Source organism: Perissodus microlepis, chromosome 9 (genome assembly GCF_051167445.1).
Source record: "Perissodus microlepis isolate ML-2025 ecotype Zambia chromosome 9, ASM5116744v1, whole genome shotgun sequence".
NCBI lineage: Eukaryota > Metazoa > Chordata > Actinopteri > Cichliformes > Cichlidae > Perissodus > Perissodus microlepis.
This window is the reverse complement of record NC_140469.1, coordinates 1,573,690-1,591,523: the sequence shown is the minus strand read 5'-3', so window position 1 is coordinate 1,591,523 and position 17,834 is coordinate 1,573,690. Positions and strand designations below refer to the sequence as shown.

Here is a 17,834-nt window from a genome sequence, read left to right as displayed (position 1 = left end):
TTTTCCCACAAAGTTAAACTGTTGTCCTGCAACCTAGAGAGTCAATTGTCAGCATTGGATAAATTCAGTATTTGATAACAAGTGTCTGTTAAGTTGACACTATTTTAACAGTGATGAGAGATAACAAGCTGATCTTCATTGCATGTGTGTTTGTGTTATTAGGCAGGTTTAATCAATGTCTGTGGAGCTGCATCTCCAGCAGGGCATGTTCTTAAAGCTGCCTTTGCTACACATTTCTCTGCTATTATTTGATCATTTCTTAACTGATGTGCTATGAGTCCACTGGTCTTTGCATCACTTCTCATCACACAAGGTGACTTGGACAAGATGGTAAACAGACTCACATGCTTAAGATGCTGTCTAATCTTCATGAGCTCTCTTGTGTTTGTGTTAGTAGGGTTAATGCATGTTCTGGTTGTGTGTGTGATTTTGTATATGTTTCTATTTTTGCAGTGTTTCAGACTCCTTCTCAATTTTCCAACTTAAGCAGTCAGTTTTCTTTTCCCCAGGTTTGCTAACCCAAATTTTGATTTCCCACATTAAAAACAAAATTCCTGTGTGTTCTCACCACTCCTCTCACTCTGTTGTCCTCTCCCACTTCAACAGTCCAACAGCCGGCAGTTCTCCTTCAGCTTTGTCCTGTGTTTCACTGTCTCTTCTTGCCATTTTACTCCAAAGGTGGCAAATGTCAAACTCCAACAGTCTCCTCAGTTCTCCTCAAACGTTCTTGTCACATGCACAGTGAAGTTGCAGCTTGTTGGAAACACAGTGCCATTCATCCAATCAGGCAGGATGATGGGTTTGCTCTTCTTCTCTGATGCTGTTTGTCCACACTGCTGCTGCTTGCTGGGACTCTTTGCTCAGGACTTTGCTGCTGTCTCTTTAACTGCCATGTTATTGCTCTTTGGAGCTGCATTCCTTGTCTTCAGGGAGGAGTGAGAGCTCGCTTGTGAGGTTGAGAGACACATGGTGCTGTAAATAAGTTAGCCAGAAACTTGGCCTGAACGTTTCCAATGATGTTAAATTATAACTTTCTTCCGACCGCTGCATGTGGAAAATTGATTCAGGTCTGCTTTTCACCTGAAAGTGACAAACTAAGACATGTTCATTATTATTATCACTGCTTAATCAACACATCTCTCTCTGTTTTTGTGAACAGTCCTTTCTTAAAAGCAGAAAATGAGATTGTAGTTGTTTTTGGCTGATCAACACAAAACCTTTTTCCTATGATTATTTTTCATCTACAATGTACATTTTGTCTCTTTTTCACTCTTTTGTTGCTTTTTTTCCCCTTTACAATAGCTGGTGACCTGCAGAATCACCGCTCTCACAATCAGAGGCAATTACTTTTACACAGCGCACAAAAACACTGTGACGTCAGACACATTCACACTCACTTTTTCATCTGCATAAATAAATCATATGGCTGGTGATATGTGCCATGGTGATCCATAGGTATGATCACAAGTTTATTTATTTTTCAACCCAACAAAACAAATAAACAAAAACATGATGCTGATGCTATGAACACTCCACACACGAGTCAAGATGCAGGAAAACTGCTCACGGAAACGCTGCACACTCCAGTTATCACAGTTATCATAGTTCTGTTTCCCTCTCTTTGATGAGTTCTCAGCCAGCTCTCGATCTGATGATGTGTAGCTTGCTCATCAGCTCAGAAGAGACCGCAACGCAACCTCACACAGTGGATGCGTGCTTTGCCCACAGTGGCAAAGACTTGCACTTTCATATTCAATTCAGCTTCTCCATCATGTACTTTTAGATGTTTCATACAGGGTTCAGCATATTAGTTGTTTTCACAGGTGTGCTCTATCTCAACAATGGCTCATAATAAGACAACAGTCTTTCAAACCGGTCAAGTGCCTCTATGCACATCATTAGTTAAAATATTTATCTATATCACTTCACCTCATATGTCATTGTACTGAATTTGAGCAACGCTAAGCTTAATGCAGATTACTTTTAACAATTATCCACCTCAATTAAATCTATGGTCTGGAGCACAGGCTGTTGTCGAACAGGGCAAGCTAAAGAATAAACATTTTGTGTCAGCAAGGGGTGGGGGAAAGCCATTCACCAGAGCATATCTTAAGTGCTGCTGATGTGGACTGGCCTTCTCCACACGCTCTTCAAGGCTGGTGTGTTTTCTGAAAACTTCTGACATTTGAATCTCTTCCATTTATAAGCCTGCGATTAACCGCACGGCTCAGGTCCGCGTGAAACCCGCGCGACCGTGCTCGCGTGAACCCGCGCAGCTAAGGAGCCGTCGCTCTCTTTTATTTAAAGTCCAGCATAAACGTCTGTCACCCTCTGACACACTCTTGGTTGCTTAGGAACCCATGATAACAACAACAGCCGGTGTCACACAAACACACTAAAACACAACAACAACAACACAGAATAGGCCTATTGTCCAGCACAGTCTGGACCCCGCGGAACTTCTCAACGTCCCACAAAGTGGCGGAGAACTCACCTCTCGCTCCACAAAGCAGCGAGGAACTCACCTCTTGCTCCACAAAGCAGCGAGGAACTCAGTTATCGCTCCACAAAGCAGCGAAAAACTCACTTATCGCTCCACAAAGTAGCGAACTTCTCAACGCCTCACAAAGTGGCGGAGACTGCACAACCACACGGTTATAGAGTCGGGCTCTAGGGACTTACTTGGTGTTGCTTAGCGTGTAATATCAGCCTCGGATCCCGCCGATCGTCATTCATCGAGGAGAAAAGACAGACAGTTAATCCACAGGAACTTCCTGGCTGACATCAGTCTTTCAGCGTGTCTCTTCTCCCCTCGGTGAATGTCGACTCCAGGGATCCGGCATCGAAGGACCAATTAATGATAGGTTTGTAGCTTGAACCTATTCGCTGGAACGTTGAAGACAATATAATTACACAGCAAAAGCATTGAACACCAAGTAGGCAAAGTTCTCCGTGTTACTCATGCATGAGGGAGACCTGCCTGGAGCCAAGTGTCGTTCCACCACTTGACCCCCGTCAGACTCTCAGCCAGGTTCCCCATAGCACTCCTTTTATTGTGGTTACATGAATATGCATAGGGTCATTAACATATGACGTCTACATACAAACAAAGAGTACCTTGCCTTTGTGTGTGTGTGTGTGCGCGCGCGTGTGTGTGTGTGTGTGTGTGTGTGTGGGGTCAGAGTGTGACCCCATAAATGACTTCCCTAAACCTGCTGGTCTGGAAGTCCAGCAGTTCATCTAAACAAAAGGCTCTTAGCCTAAAACAGATATAGCCACGTTTATCCTACCATAAAACAATAAGACAAGGTACGACCTCTTCCCATGCTCCCAGAGTGGAATGCACACAAAGTTTGCAGACTATTAAGGATCGAACCTCTACCAATCTAAAGCTAATTATAAAACTCTAAGCATATATAAGTAGATATTTCTAAGCATAAATGACAATCAACAATACAAAACCTAACAACCATCGACCATTATTAATGATAATGTTGTGCTTGCAGCCCTGTGTTTTTATTCATTGTCCCTGTTTCCTAACTGTGGCTTCCATTCTCTACTACTTTGCAAAGACAAGATACAAACCCCCCCCCCCCCCCCCCCCCCCCCCCAAAAAAAAAACAAACATATGAACTAGGATATCGTGGTTTTCATGGCAACTATATTTTTCAAAACACAGGACATAGCTCAAGGCTGGACCCTGATTTAAACTGATGTTATTACACAGCTGTACAGCTGTACTCTCACTACCTCTAAATTCATTCGTTTTGGGAGAATTTGGCAAGCACTCAAATGTCTACAGGAAACTTATAATGACATCTTGGTGTTCATATAACTTAGACCTATTATTTAGGTCTGGCAGAGAAAGCTTGGAGCATGAAGCCATAGAAAAGCAATGGTGGACAAGAAAGGGGGAGTCTTTCTTTCTTTTCAAAAAACCTAATGATGCATACCCCAAAATGCTCACCTGGGAAGTGGTCCCATCTCTTTATCACTTTCTGTTCACCAGATATTTACAAAAACAACCACTTCCTGGTCGCAATTCATTATGGGCCGTCTCAAAAATTAAATGTTTTGCTTAAAACCATTTGGATATTTGTCTCTGACCCTGTTACCACCCCCTCTGCCAGGTGACAGGTGGGGAGAAACATACACAAGCCCTCTCACGAAATCAGAGTAAATAAGGGGTTTTATTGCAAACGTTAAACTGAAAACCGACGGGGCTGTTCAACACACCACCGGGCAAACAATTAATACACAAATACACAAAGAAAAGAACAGGCAAGAATAAAAGCTAAGGGTTAACTAAGGAGAACCAGCAAACACAAGACTCTAATAAAACTAAGGTCAGCTGTATATTAGGGGTTACAAACACAGTTCAAATGCTAGGCAGACGAGGACGACACTGCATGCTCACGTCAGAGCAGCAGTTCCCCGTAGTGTGAGGGATCTTCAGCCTTTTATACCCACCACCCACATGGAAAAGATATATATAAATCTTATAAAGTTTGTATCTGTCTTGTGTGAAACTTGTATGAAAAGCATACAAGAGTGAAAACAGATATAAAAAATTATATATGGAAAAATTATATAAGGAAACTTGTATGTTTTGGATACTTACTAAAACAATATATGAAAGTAATGAGAAAGTGGCCACTTTCATGAGTAAATCATGTAAGTTTTTACTATTTCTTTTCCATATGGGCAGGCAGCCAATCGTCCGCGTGGTCTGGCACACTTTAATCTGCATAAAAGAAGGCCGGCACAGGTCTCCCAGTAACCAATCACCCACGAGTCACTTGGATTTGCATGAACAAAAAAAGGCAGTCTCACTCCCTCCAAGGCCCAGGGCCGTAACAGACCCCACAGATGTTACATTGCCACAAAGACCTGTCTGGTGGTATGCATAACTTAATTTCATCTAGAAGTGACATGCATATATGGCTGTAATGGGTACGTTATCATTCAAAAATCAGGTATAGGAAGCAAATGTGATAAATAGGGCTGTCCTGGTACCAACAACATTTCAACTGCTGAACAGAAGTCACGCAGCCGAGGCTGGGCTCTTTGTTATCTTTTCCCCCTAGTCTCAGCAGACCTAATGTAGAAAACAACATATTCTATCTTTAAATTATTACACAGGCACTTTATCCTTTTGAGTGAAGCAGCTTTTGCATATCCTGTGTGTACTTTTAAATTATTGATTTTACATTTTTTAATTATTCACCATTTACTTGACAGTGTGGTTTGAAACCCTTCTGCAGTACGTTAGATTTTATACAAATGAACTCTTCAAAAGCTATAGTGCACAAAATGCATCCTTTTTTATCCAGTGGAATAGTAAATGGACTGGTACATTCAAAGTGCTTCTTACTGCAAAATCAGGTTCACCAAATTGCTTATTTATGCTTTCTGGTCTGACTGGTTCGATTCTGCTTTTCTTTCTCTCTTCTTCTACCCTTCTCTATTAATGATTTCTCAGGTGGAACCAGGAAGTATATCAAGAAGAAGTCTGCCAGACTGTATCTGTGAACATGGTGACAACCAGGCCACTTTGGGCTTTGGTCTGTTTAGAACATTTTGCATACCTGTAATCTCTGTGGCCATGGCCATCTTACAATGCTGTGATTGCAGCCATTCCCCAACTCTCTGTGAATGGTACTCATGGCCATTGATCAGTGGGTTTTGATCAGTGGTTGATGATCATGGTCATGGTCATGAGAATTTGCATAATTATGATGAAGGAACTGACCTCCCAACCCACTGTTCCTTCAGTGGGCTGGTTTCAGTCATTATGCAAATGTACTGTTTATAAGATTGAAACCTGCAGTCACCTGAGACTGAAGAAGTCACTTGGATGAGTGACGAAACGTTTCTCCCACAAAACGCTACGTCCAGATGAACAGATTCAACTTTTGGAGATTTACTTTCCTGGATGAGTGAGAATGCATCAAGATGTGGCCATTGTAGTTGTTTACATGGAAGCCTTGCATGAAACTTGTCTGTTTAGAAGGTTTGTTACCTGTACCATGTGGATTCTGGAGCTCAGCTACCCTCTGGCAGCACTGATGCAGCAAAACCACTCACTTACCTCTTTATCCACCTATCCATCCGTCCGTCTTTATAAAACACTTTAAAACAACCACAGGTGATACGAAGTTCTGTATACTGGAACTAAATACAAATATATAAGACCTAAATAAAAAAACAAATTTTATAAAAAAAAGGGTCAAATAATTAAAAGAAAAAGTAAAAAAAGTCTAAGCCAAAGAATAAAACTGGGTTTTAAGATGTGTATTAAAAGTGGACAGCAAAGATGCCTCTATAACGTGCAATGGCAAATTATTCCATAATTTAGGAGCAATTATCTCCTCTGACCATTCTCCTAGATCTCGGCACTTCCAGGAGCAGCTGGCCAGCTAACCTGAGAGGGTGTGTAGAGCTGAAGAAGCTCAGGAATTAAGGCGGTGTGATGATTCGGCTGTGCAGCAGGCAGGGAAAGGAAAAGGGACTTAAAGATGCAGGAATATGAGTTTAAATAAATAATAATTAAATATAAATAAATATATTCACTTAAATATGATCATAAAACTGTTGGTCCCTTTCATTTTACACTGTTAATGTAGAGTCAGTGCTTTGTTATCCAATCCGTTCCAGTTGTTCACAGTGATCGCCCACATTACTGAAAATCCACGTTTTCAGTGCTACTTTACGCTCTTCTGCATCTACACCGGCGGACGCACTAGCGTACATGCTGCACACAGAAAGGCAAGAAAGTAAGCCTTCATCACTCCTGGTAGTAACAGTTAGTTAGCTCCAGCTAACAGCAGAAAGTCCCATGTAATTAATGAACCAGGTGCTTTATTTTGATAAACCTAGCTAGCACACTAAGTTAAATTGTTAGCATAATGTTGATTTGTGTCACTTGTTTTAGCTCTGAAAAATCGAGCTGAGCTCATTCAGGTATGGTTGTCATCAGTGGACATTATAATAATACACTAATAATAATCACTCGTCCATCCCTATGAACCTGTAGGAGTCAGGGCAGGTGAGGCAAGTGTCAGAGGGGCAGTGAAGGAGCGTTTCCTACCACTTGCAGAGATAAAATCATTTGATGCTCAAATGAGATTCAGCAGCAGATCCAAAACAATTGCCTTGCAGAGCTTAAGTGTGTAGCACAAACCTATGATGGTGCAGCTGTTATGAGTGGCTCCACTGGAGGTGTACAAGCACATTTTAGAAGGCTCCATCCTGAGGCTATCTATGTGCGTGGTTATGCTCATCAACACAACCTGGTTTTGTGCAATACTTACAAGGCTGTCCCTGAGGACAAGCTGATGTTTCAGCTTGTTGGAGTGTGTGTATTCTTTCTTCAGCACCTCCCTAGGCAATCATCATAAGTTTATGGAGGATCAGTCAAAGCTTGAATTATCAAAAACTGACCTTGTGCAACTTTCAAACACTTGCTGGGCATGTCAGTTGTGATCAATTAGTGCAGCTCTGGAGACATTGACTGCCATTTTGGAGTGCCTGCTACCTGCCATTGGATCCCCCATAGCTGTTGGTCTCAGAGCAAAGCTCTACAAGTTCTCAGCAGTCTTTGCACTACTGATGTTTCAGTCCCTTCTGTCTGTAACCGAAGGACTCCACAAGTTCCTGCAGAAAGAGACTTTAGACCTGGCAGAAGCTTTTATCTGCAAACAAGCTGTGTGTGACACACTTAAGGGCAAACACTCAGGTGCATTTGCCACAGAGCTGTATGTGAAAACCAAGGCCCTGTGCAACACCCACAGTATCCCTGAACCAGGTGCCAAGACGAGGCAGAAACAGAAGAAAAGGGAGGATTTTGTGCTGGAGGCAACTGTGGGTTCATGCACTGAATGGACAACTCAGTCACATCGGAAAGAGTGTTACTTTTCCCTTGTGTGGATCGGATGGTTTGCAAGCTTCATCAAAGATTTTCCAGTGTAGATGCAGGGCTACTAAAAGGCAACTCTTCTGTTTTCTTTTCATTAACATTTAAAACATTTAAGGCCAAACAAACTCTAATGTCATCTAACATGCTAAGAGTGGGCATCCTTCTGCATCAGGGGCAAATAAATTTGGCAGTCATCAGCGTAACGATGACATGAGATCGATGCCTTCTAGGATGGAACCCAGAGGCAATAAATACTGCAAAAAAAGCAGTGGCCCTAAAATTAAGCCCTGTGGGCCTAAACCAATTAAGTGCAGTGCCACCAATGCCCACTAAATCACTTATCGAAATATTAAAATATTCTGGTCCAGTGTGTCAACGGCAGCAGTTAGGTCAAGCAACACCAGAACAACATGGTTACCAGAATCACATGTTGTTATGGATCTTTAATAATGCAGACTCTGTGCTATGAAGGGTTTTAAAACCTGACTGAAAAACCTCCAGGATGCTGTTATCATCTAGAAAATATTTCAGTTAACAAAATACAATTTTCTCTAAAATGCTGGAAAGAAAAGCAGTTTGGAAATAGCCCTGTAATTAGCCAATAGAGTGTGATCGAGGCCAGGTTTCTTAAGCAATGGCTGCACTACTGCATGTTTGAAATTTGCAGGAACCACACCAGAGGACAGCTAATAATGGCAAGAACAGAGTGCTCTGTACTAGGACAGGATCACGGTGGGGGGAGCTGCGGGCTTAATTTGGTGAACCACATCCTCTAAAAGGGAGAAAGTCACAAACTCAAACTGAGTAAAAACAGCAGAGTAAGGAGCCATGGTGATGACAATCTTTTCAAGATTACCTAGCGGTAGTCTTTTGTGTTTGAAATTTGAAATGACACCTTTTTCCATCTGCGTTCTGCTCAGCGACGTTCCCTCTTGGTAGAGCATACTGAGTCTACCCTGTCTTTAATACTCGAATCAATGCTGATCTGAAATCACAACAGGAAATATAGTGGTTGGTTTCATTAACAAACATTTATTCAAATAGTTGAGACAGTGCACAGTTTGTCTTCTACCCTGATCATCGTCCTCTGGACACACAGAATCCAGTGGTTGATTTTGTGTGTGAGATGCTAGATCCAATGATTTATGCAATCAAAACTTTGTAGTATTTGACTGTTGCACAATATCACAACAAGTGAACTATTATAACTCAGCTGACTGTAAATGCATTTTTCTGTGTAGAATTCATACAGCTGATCACATCAGAAAACATTTATTCACCCAGGGACAACACAAGAGTCTACACATGGAGAGAGTATTCATTCACAGTTCTACCCACTGGATTTACATTTCTACCCGTGTGCTACATTTACTTTACTTTGGATTTGACCTTTGGGACAGCTAAATCAGGAAATAAAGTAACTAAATTTTGTGTCATTTTTCTTTATGGCCAACTTTTATTTTAATTTATTTAAGAGAGTGAGGATGGGATTGCTTTGACCTAAGCTTTACTCTAAAGAATATAATGTGTAATTCTCACCATCACATCTTTTATATAAAATTTTGTAAACGTGGCAATGTTCAGGTGACATCACACAGGCTGGTTTAATAAATGTCATGGCAATTCTGATGTTTTCCTTTGAAGGTTTTAAGAGGCTAATGTAAAATTCATTGGTGCACATTCATTGCACAGCTCTGAAAGTGAGAAATGAAATCATTGTAGAAGTGCCAAAAAATGTTGTTCTTCTTAAGGCTAATCCTGGCTGACTCAGAATTAAATTTAAAGTCCCCACAGACTCCCACATTAAAACGACTAAGTGACCCACTCACTGCTGGTGCACTCCAAGGTTCAGCACGTATATTATGAACAGAAGGTGTATTCTCTTCTCTTGGTACCATTTTCCCTAAATGTAATCTTTACTTTCACTGTTTTCTCAATGACACCCACTTATATGTCTCCTGCAGGCCTCATTCCTCCCCCCCACCTTCTCTAATTTGCTTAAGCTCAAAGAGGATAAAACTGAAATCCTTCTCATCTGCACCAAATCCAACCTACTGAAGGCAAATCATTTCACTCTCCCTAAATGGTAAATGGTAAATGGCCTGCATTTGTATAGCGCTTTACTCAGTCCCTTAGGACCCCAAAGCGCTTTACACTACATTCAGTCATTCACCCATTCACACACACATTCACACACTGGCAATGGCAAGCTACTGACGGCTCCACGGTTTCCCGTTCACCTCAGGTAACGAGCTCACTATCCAATAAATCTCACAACAATGATCTCACCCATTCTGCCTACTTCCATCTACACCACATTAACCGATTACATTCTTCTCTTTCCACCCAGTCTACGTCCATTCTTGTCCAAAGTCTCGTTACCTCCCGCATTGACTATTGTAATTTTCTCTTACATGGTCTCCCCCAAAAATCCCTCCATAAGCTGCAACTGGTTCAACTGCTTGCTTTGTTACCAGAACCCCCTCCTACCAGCACATCAACCCCTTCCTTCAGGAACTTCACAGTAGTATTCAAACTTCTGCTCACCTTCAAGGCCCGTCATAACCTCGCTCCTCCTTTCTGACCTGTTAAGCACTACGTCTTCGCTCACTTTGATCTTCCTCTTTCCAAATTCCTGTGCCTTCTTTCCACCTCAGCACGATGGGAAGCAGAGCGTTCAGCTGCTCTGCTCCCAGGCTGTGGAACTCTCTACCCCCTGATATAAGAAACATTGGTTCTCTCCCCCAGGTTCAACTCAAACCTACTGTCCAAGTCTGCATATTCACTGTGAACTTATTGTTTATTTTATCTTGTTTTTTATTGTTCTTCATTTTGTCATTGTTCTACTGTGTGTTTTACCTCTTTTTTAAGTGTCCTTGGGTGTCTTGAAAGGTGCTTTTAAATAAAATGTATTATTATTATTATTATTATTATTATTATTATTATGACAGTCCATTTTTCCAAACTCGCAAAATACTCCTTGAGCAGGAGGATGTCACAGGTTTTTCAGACCGTGGTTCAATTTTGGGAACTTAATATTTTCTGTTGGTAGGTTTCCAAAATGTACATAGTTGGGTTTAGGAAAGGTTTGTGGTCTTAAGTGTTGTACTTTACCGTAAATATGGGAAAAGATTTAAATGTCATTTTTATGTGGTGCCAATGGGTTCTGAAGATGTGTTTATGCGTTCATATGGGGTGGCTGTAGCTCAGGTGGTAGAGCAGGTCACCGTTAGGAGGGTTAGGAGGTTAAGTGGTTAGGTGGTTCGATCCTAGTCTGCTCCAGTCTGCATGCCAAACATTCTTGGGCAAGATACTAACCCCAGGTAGCTTTCCGATGCATCCATCAGAGTGTGAATGTGTGTGAATGTTAGTTAGACAGCACTAAAAACGTAGAAAAGTGCTTGTATGAATGGGTGTGATTGGGTGAATGAACGAGTTGTATAAAGCATTTTGAGTGCTCAGATAGAGTAGAAAAGCGCTATATAAAACCAGCCCATTTACCATATGTGATGTGCCTGAATGGCAATGGCTGGTGAGAACCAGTGAGGTTGAGGGTTTTGTCTTTTTGCAGGATTTGGTGCTAAGAAACAATAGGAAAAATATTTGCAAAAAGTAGCACTGCAGTTGTGCTTTTCAGTGAAACCTTTCACCCTCATCACAGACTGGTAACCTGTCCAGAACGTACCATGGTTGTACAATGGTAACATACAAACAGCGATAGCAAAGATAGAAATGCCCCTCCATGAACAGCAACCTTACCATGGTGTAGGGATTTATATGTCACAGTGATCCCAGTGTCGCTGGGATTTTGTTTCCTGTGGTAGGGGAACAAAATCCCGGGTCCTGGGTGAGGGGCCAAACTAAGAGCGATTCAGTTGACTGCTGTGACAGGAAAAAAAACAAGGCCAAGACCAACAAAGGCCCCAGTCCGGTAGATCTTCAACTCCACAGAACAGAACAGTATTCCAAGGGAAGCTGGAACACCAAGATTATGCAGACCATGTTCTGCATCTCATTTGCTGAGGCAGCTGTAAGGACCTGCGGCCGCAAGATAATTGGTGCCTGTCATGGTGGTAATCCCTGAAGCAGATGGTAGAATGTCCACCAAAGTGGAAACTTCTAAGCAGATCTCTGTTTGTTTTTAATCAACAGTCACAATAACCGTGATAATGGGAGAGATTTCAGAATCACCATGAAATACAATTATTGAGAGAATGTGCATACACTGGCTTCTACACAGTATAGAGTATTAAAGAAAAGTACCTGGATTAGTTTTGATAGAAATAAATTGCTCAATGGCACAAAATAAATTTGCAGCGAACATGATGCTGCATTTGCATTCGTGGAAAGATTGGTCCACACATTTTACACGCTTAGTCATGTAAAATCACATAGGTTTTATTTCATCGTGATAATTATACTGAGGTATTACAATTTTCTTTGAAATTTGTTACACATAGCACCTGTAAATGAGGGTTTTATATATATATATATATATATATATATATATATATATATATATATATATATATATATATATATATATATATTTTGGGCTGTTGGGCAATGCTACAAGTGAATGCTATTCTGACATCCTGAATGACATCCTGTGGGGGCTCTATAGATTTGACATTTTTATTCAATTTTCTTTGTAGTTTTGTTGTGTGTGTGTGTGTGTGTGTATACTGTTGTATATCTAATGTGACTAACTTGAAACGTTCCATGCTTTCATAGTAAATATTCCAGTTGTTGGTCACCAATATTTACAAAAAAAAAAAAAAAAAAATCACTAGTCCGGTACCAGGAAAAAAAAACATCTACAAAAGTGATTGTCATTTAGCAAAACACAGATTGTCACCCATTTTATTCATCTATATCTGCTCTTATGTGGATCGAGCACTCATAACATAAAGTACATACAACTTTTACTTTGTGTGTTTCTTTGTTTCTCCAATATAATCCGGTCTTTAAGTCTGACGTCATTAACCGTGCCTGGGCTCAAACTCTGCTTCAGGCCCCAAAGTCAAACTAACACTGCGGCATCACTAACAGTTAAAAACTGTTTAAATTCTTTCATCTTTAATAAAATGATCAGCGTTGCTGCTTTACCAGGTGTAACAATTAAGTTTAACATCCAGGCATCCATGAAAACAGAATTTATTAAATTTAACAGAGTTAGAAGTTAGCAGGAAGTTAGCTCGCTAGCTTCCACCTAAACATGATATAGCATGTTCTGACTGAGAGATTTCTGAAACAATAAAACGTACAGCTCTGTTATCACTTCCAACATAAATGAAGACAGAAAACTAAACAGCAGTGACGTTTGTAGGGTTACTGAACAATGTTCCCTCTAATTTTTCGTGTGTCTGAGCGAACACACAAACTCCCTGAGCGGTCCCTTGGACCACTGTGAGCAACAGCAGACGTGTGCACTGTGGTCACGCCAGCATCGAATCCATCCAAGTTACATGGTTTATTAAAATAATTAAAGCACAGCATTTACATTTATGTTAGACTTTTGTTTTTGTTGTTTTTGCTCACAGGCTTTCGAGCGTTTTCCTTATAAAACGCTGTTTTTCCCGTTTCTTCCCGCAGTAAATATAAACAACGATAGTATTCAGGAAGAAAACCAAACATTGCAGATATTTTTATCATAACTCTGGTTTTACGTGGCCGATCAACACAATTTAAAAACTGGTGTAAAGTCCACACTTTTCCATCAGTTGTTCCGTCTGTCCTGCTCACATCTCCAATGGTTGTACACGTTGTCATTAACGTGACTTCACTCCACATCAGCCGCTTTGCTAGCTAAAACACCGGTGTCGGCACATAAGGACGCTGTCATAGCCTGTCAAGGACGTTGATTAGCTGCGTATATACGAATGTGAATCGCATCATTGGCTGGACTATGGGATAAGGTGGCATCGTTGTAATCCCATACGGGAGCAGCCAGTCACTTACTGACTAACACTGCAAAACAGAATCGTTAAAGTCTTAATTTTAATTTCAATTCAGGTTAGATTTTTTTTTTTGTGCGCAACACAGATTTTCTGTGCGCAGAGACCATGCCAGCAGTGCGCAATTGCGCACGCGCGCAGCTTAGAGGGAACATTGTTATTGAAGTTGGGCTAGCTGGTATATAATGATGTGCTACATGATCACTAGCTACACAGCTACGTTAGCATAGCATAAACACAGTGAAGCTGGAGGATGAACGCTAACTTTTTTCCACTCGATAAAAGTTAACGTGAGGGTTCCCGTTGGTTAGGGAAAATTGTAATCGCATGGCAGGATGCTGTAAACGGACCAAACTTCAGTCACGAGAACAACTGAGATAATCCATCCACAATACGAGGTTAATCATTAATATACTGCTGCATGGGCTGGGCTGTAGTTACATCGTAAGGTTTTAAAAACTGAGCTTTAAAAGGATTAGCGGTAATAAAAATTGAGAGAGGCCGACAGTGATCACTTACTGTTTTTAAGGGCTTGTTGAGATTAAATAAAACAAGATAGAAAGCATTAAAACATGTTAAAAACACAACAGCCTTAATAAATTCAGAGTAGTTTGGCCCAGAAGCAGGATTCATCACGTCATCGCTTAAAGACCAGATTTGTAAGGTGTCTCTATCTGGTAACAAGACTGTAATTAAAATTACTTTTAGGTGTGTTAAATGCAAAATAACCTCGGAAGTTATAATTCAAATTTTAACAAAGGGTACGTGACATTAAAATTATGGTGCAACACATGCTTTTACACTGCTATAGATCTGTGCCTCAAAATGCATAGGTTTTTTCCCCTTGTTTTGCTGGGACATTATGGAGAAAGTGGACAGGAAAGCAGGTCGAGAGAAGGGACACGACATGCAGGAACCTGGAGCAGATTCAAACCCAGGCCTGTGCTGTAGCCTTTTAACATGTGGGCCACCTGCTGAAATGGGTGAGCAATTTAGGGACTGTAGACATGGTTTTTATATCCAAACTCTAGGTGCTGAATATTCTGTTTCTTTATTGTGAACAAAAAGTTAAAGTGTTCCACTAAAAGCTACAAAGACAATTTAAATCAACCTGCCACGTAGGGAAGGAGACTTGAGGTTAATTGCACTGCCTTTTTAAAAATTTACTAATTACCTCTCAGTATAAAGAAGAAGATTTCACCAGTTTGCTGCCTTGTTGTGCTTAGATCTGGGACCCACGTGGAGGTCCAAATATAGGTAGAGGATATAAAGACAAAATTGGGGTTAACGATATACGTTGTATAGTAAACACTTATTTCAGTGCAAGTCACAGCATATTTGACGTCATAGCTACAGAAGGAATGCTAAGCACACTTATGGTTTAAACAGTGTTTTGTTGAATATGTGGAATTTGTACAGAAAAGAGACAGAATATAAAAGTTCTCTCTTTCACATGTCATTCTTTAACGCTTTATGAAATATTACATTTTGCATCTATTGGGATTTTACATTATGTCATGTAGTACGTGAACCGTTTTTGGGGGTGTAGCACCATACACAGTATTTACAGTTCAGAGAACGAAACATTGGTTTTACGGCTATGATACAAGTATTTTTAGTAGTCTGCTACACTTTCATTGTTTCTGTGCTACTTTTTTGTGGATGTTTTTATCCAAAACACTATAAAAAAGGTTCCACTGGCAGAGCATCTACATTACAATAGGGAGTGACCACAAAAGTACACAGTGATTTCTACAACACTTAAAAGGTTGTGCTTTAGTGTAAACACTTACAAAAATCATGCTGACTAAAACCCTTTCTTTTATTTTATTATCATATAGACATTGGCAGGTTGTAAATTTGGGGATTCCTTAAAAATATCGTTGCATCTCATCAGTGCTCAGTTTTTTATTATTTTAGTCCTTGTAAACAGGAGTAATAGATGTTCCCTTGTAGAAAATATTCCGAGCATTATCTGGGCTGTTGGCTCTCTCTGGAATCAGGATGATGTTATTGACTTTTCTTTGTAGTGTGGACTCTCGACTTGAGGTGACTGAAGGGGTTTCTGAAGCACTCTCTCCACCTTCGCCACTGCCACCACCTCCTCCAGACCCAGAAGTGCTTCCATCACCTGGAGTTACCCTTATAGTAGAGAGGCCCTGTGGTTGAACCCTCTGCTCTGACTGCCCAGTTTTCTGCGTGTGAACTGTAATTATGGGTGGGGTGCTAATGGTGGCGGTGGTAGTAACAATGTGATTGGCACGCTTTCTGTCAATAGATCCTTCACGTATTGAGTCAGAGCTTTCTGAGTCTCTGTTCAGATCATTGAGCTCAAAAGACTGCCTCAAACACCCACTTGATGCTCCCCCTACACCACTCGTCTCTGTACCTCCACCGGCTCCAGTGCCGTGTTCCAGGGATCGCCACCTCCATGTTCCACTTCCATCTGTAGATGGAGCTTGAATCACTGGTCTGCTGTTTTCGGGGTGTGCTTCTACTCTGACAATTGCACCAGTGCTCCCTGAAATACTGCCTGATGTGCTGCCCAATGAGCTGGGCCCTGTGGTGTTGGTGGGGTCTTGATCAGTAAGTGCCCTGTAGTGAGCAGTGCCTTGGAAACTCCCAGTGTTGTTGCACGCCATGCTGCTTTCATCTAAGCTTTTGGAATGGGTCTGTAGAAGTCCTTGCTGTTTAGACATAGCAATCACTTGCATGATTCGAGGTTGGAGATTCTGCCCATTTTCATTAGTCCTGCAGGTTGCAGTCTTCTCTGCAGCTCTTTGCCAGGTAGCCTGGATAGTGCTGTTTGTTGTTGACATCCCCTCATTTCCTCCTCCGCCTCCCACTGTCCTGTCAGAGATGGCATAACTTTCATGACCTTCCTCTGGTATGTGGACCAGTTGAGAAGACCCAGGTCGAGGCTGCATGTTTATCCTAGCTCCTCCAGTGATACCACTACAGTTAGTGGGTAAAGTGGTACTAGCACCTGTGGCCAGTTTGGCCATATATGCATGGGCATCAAAACCACCATTCAGACCCATAGCAGATGGCTCAGAGCTTGATCGGAGTTCCATGCTGCCATGATGGTGTGGATGCTGGGAGGGCGGCCCTGATGACGAGTCTACAGACGAGGAGAATGAATCTGGGACCTGAAGAGAACACTTATGAGTGTTGTTCTTACTTTTCCATTGAGACAAAAGCTGCTTTGAGCGGCTAGAGTCCATGGAGGCATGGTGGAGGGTGGCAGCATGGCGCCTAGCTGCCTCTTCATATGCTGCCATAGCCTGTGGGGTGTGGACCCGAGGGAGAGTGTGACTAAAGGTCATCATGGCATCTTTGCTGTGGGAGCTGTGTGGGGATATCACTTCCACATCTGCACTAGAGCGCTTCAGGCTTCCATCGGGCCTCTGCTGCTGAAGACCTCGGTGAAGCAGACCCTCAGAATGGGAGATGGGGATGGTAGGCTCCCCAGATATGCTAGCTTTCATTTGCAGGTGGTTGAGGACAGCTTCCTGGCTAATATGTGGCAAGGAGCAAGGTGGGCAGTGCACAAGTGCAGGAGGACTGCTGCTGGTCTCCTCACTAGACTGAAAATTTCCAACTGCATACAATCCCTGGCAACAGAGAAACAGAGAAACACTTCTAGGTTCTTTTACTTAAAACCTAATATAATATTAATATGATTTCATGCTTGATACCTGGATTCTGATTTTGGATAGGCTAGTGTAATTTGGGCAGGGCCTGGTAACTACAGTAATACTACCCTTTTTATTACAAGCGATTTCAAGTGTGTGTATAAATTAAGGAAAAACAGAAAATACTTCTCATGGGCCTTCAGGATGGGTCTATTGTTGAACTGGATGGATTCAGGTCCCTTAATCCCACCCATAACACTGTGAACAATTTAGTCGGTTCAATGCTTTATACTACATTGAAAGCCCCAGTCTTTCATGAGACTA

The 17,834-nt window shown here is 41.5% G+C and overlaps 1 protein-coding gene and 1 pseudogene across 1 annotated transcript in view; one reads left to right on the top strand and one right to left on the bottom strand.

The window, feature by feature from the left end:
* The first annotated feature begins 6,751 nt into the window (after positions 1-6,751).
* Positions 6,752-12,002, top strand: LOC146379858 (zinc finger MYM-type protein 1-like; annotated as a pseudogene).
* The window catches only part of plppr4b (phospholipid phosphatase related 4b), a 54,633-nt gene continuing 45,729 nt past the window's right edge, over positions 8,931-17,834 (bottom strand). The window contains exon 7 of the mRNA XM_084938718.1: positions 8,931-17,489. Coding sequence (XP_084794844.1) covers positions 15,792-17,489 — 1,698 coding nt within the window. The 3' untranslated portion in view covers positions 8,931-15,791. The remainder of the gene's footprint in view (positions 17,490-17,834) is intronic.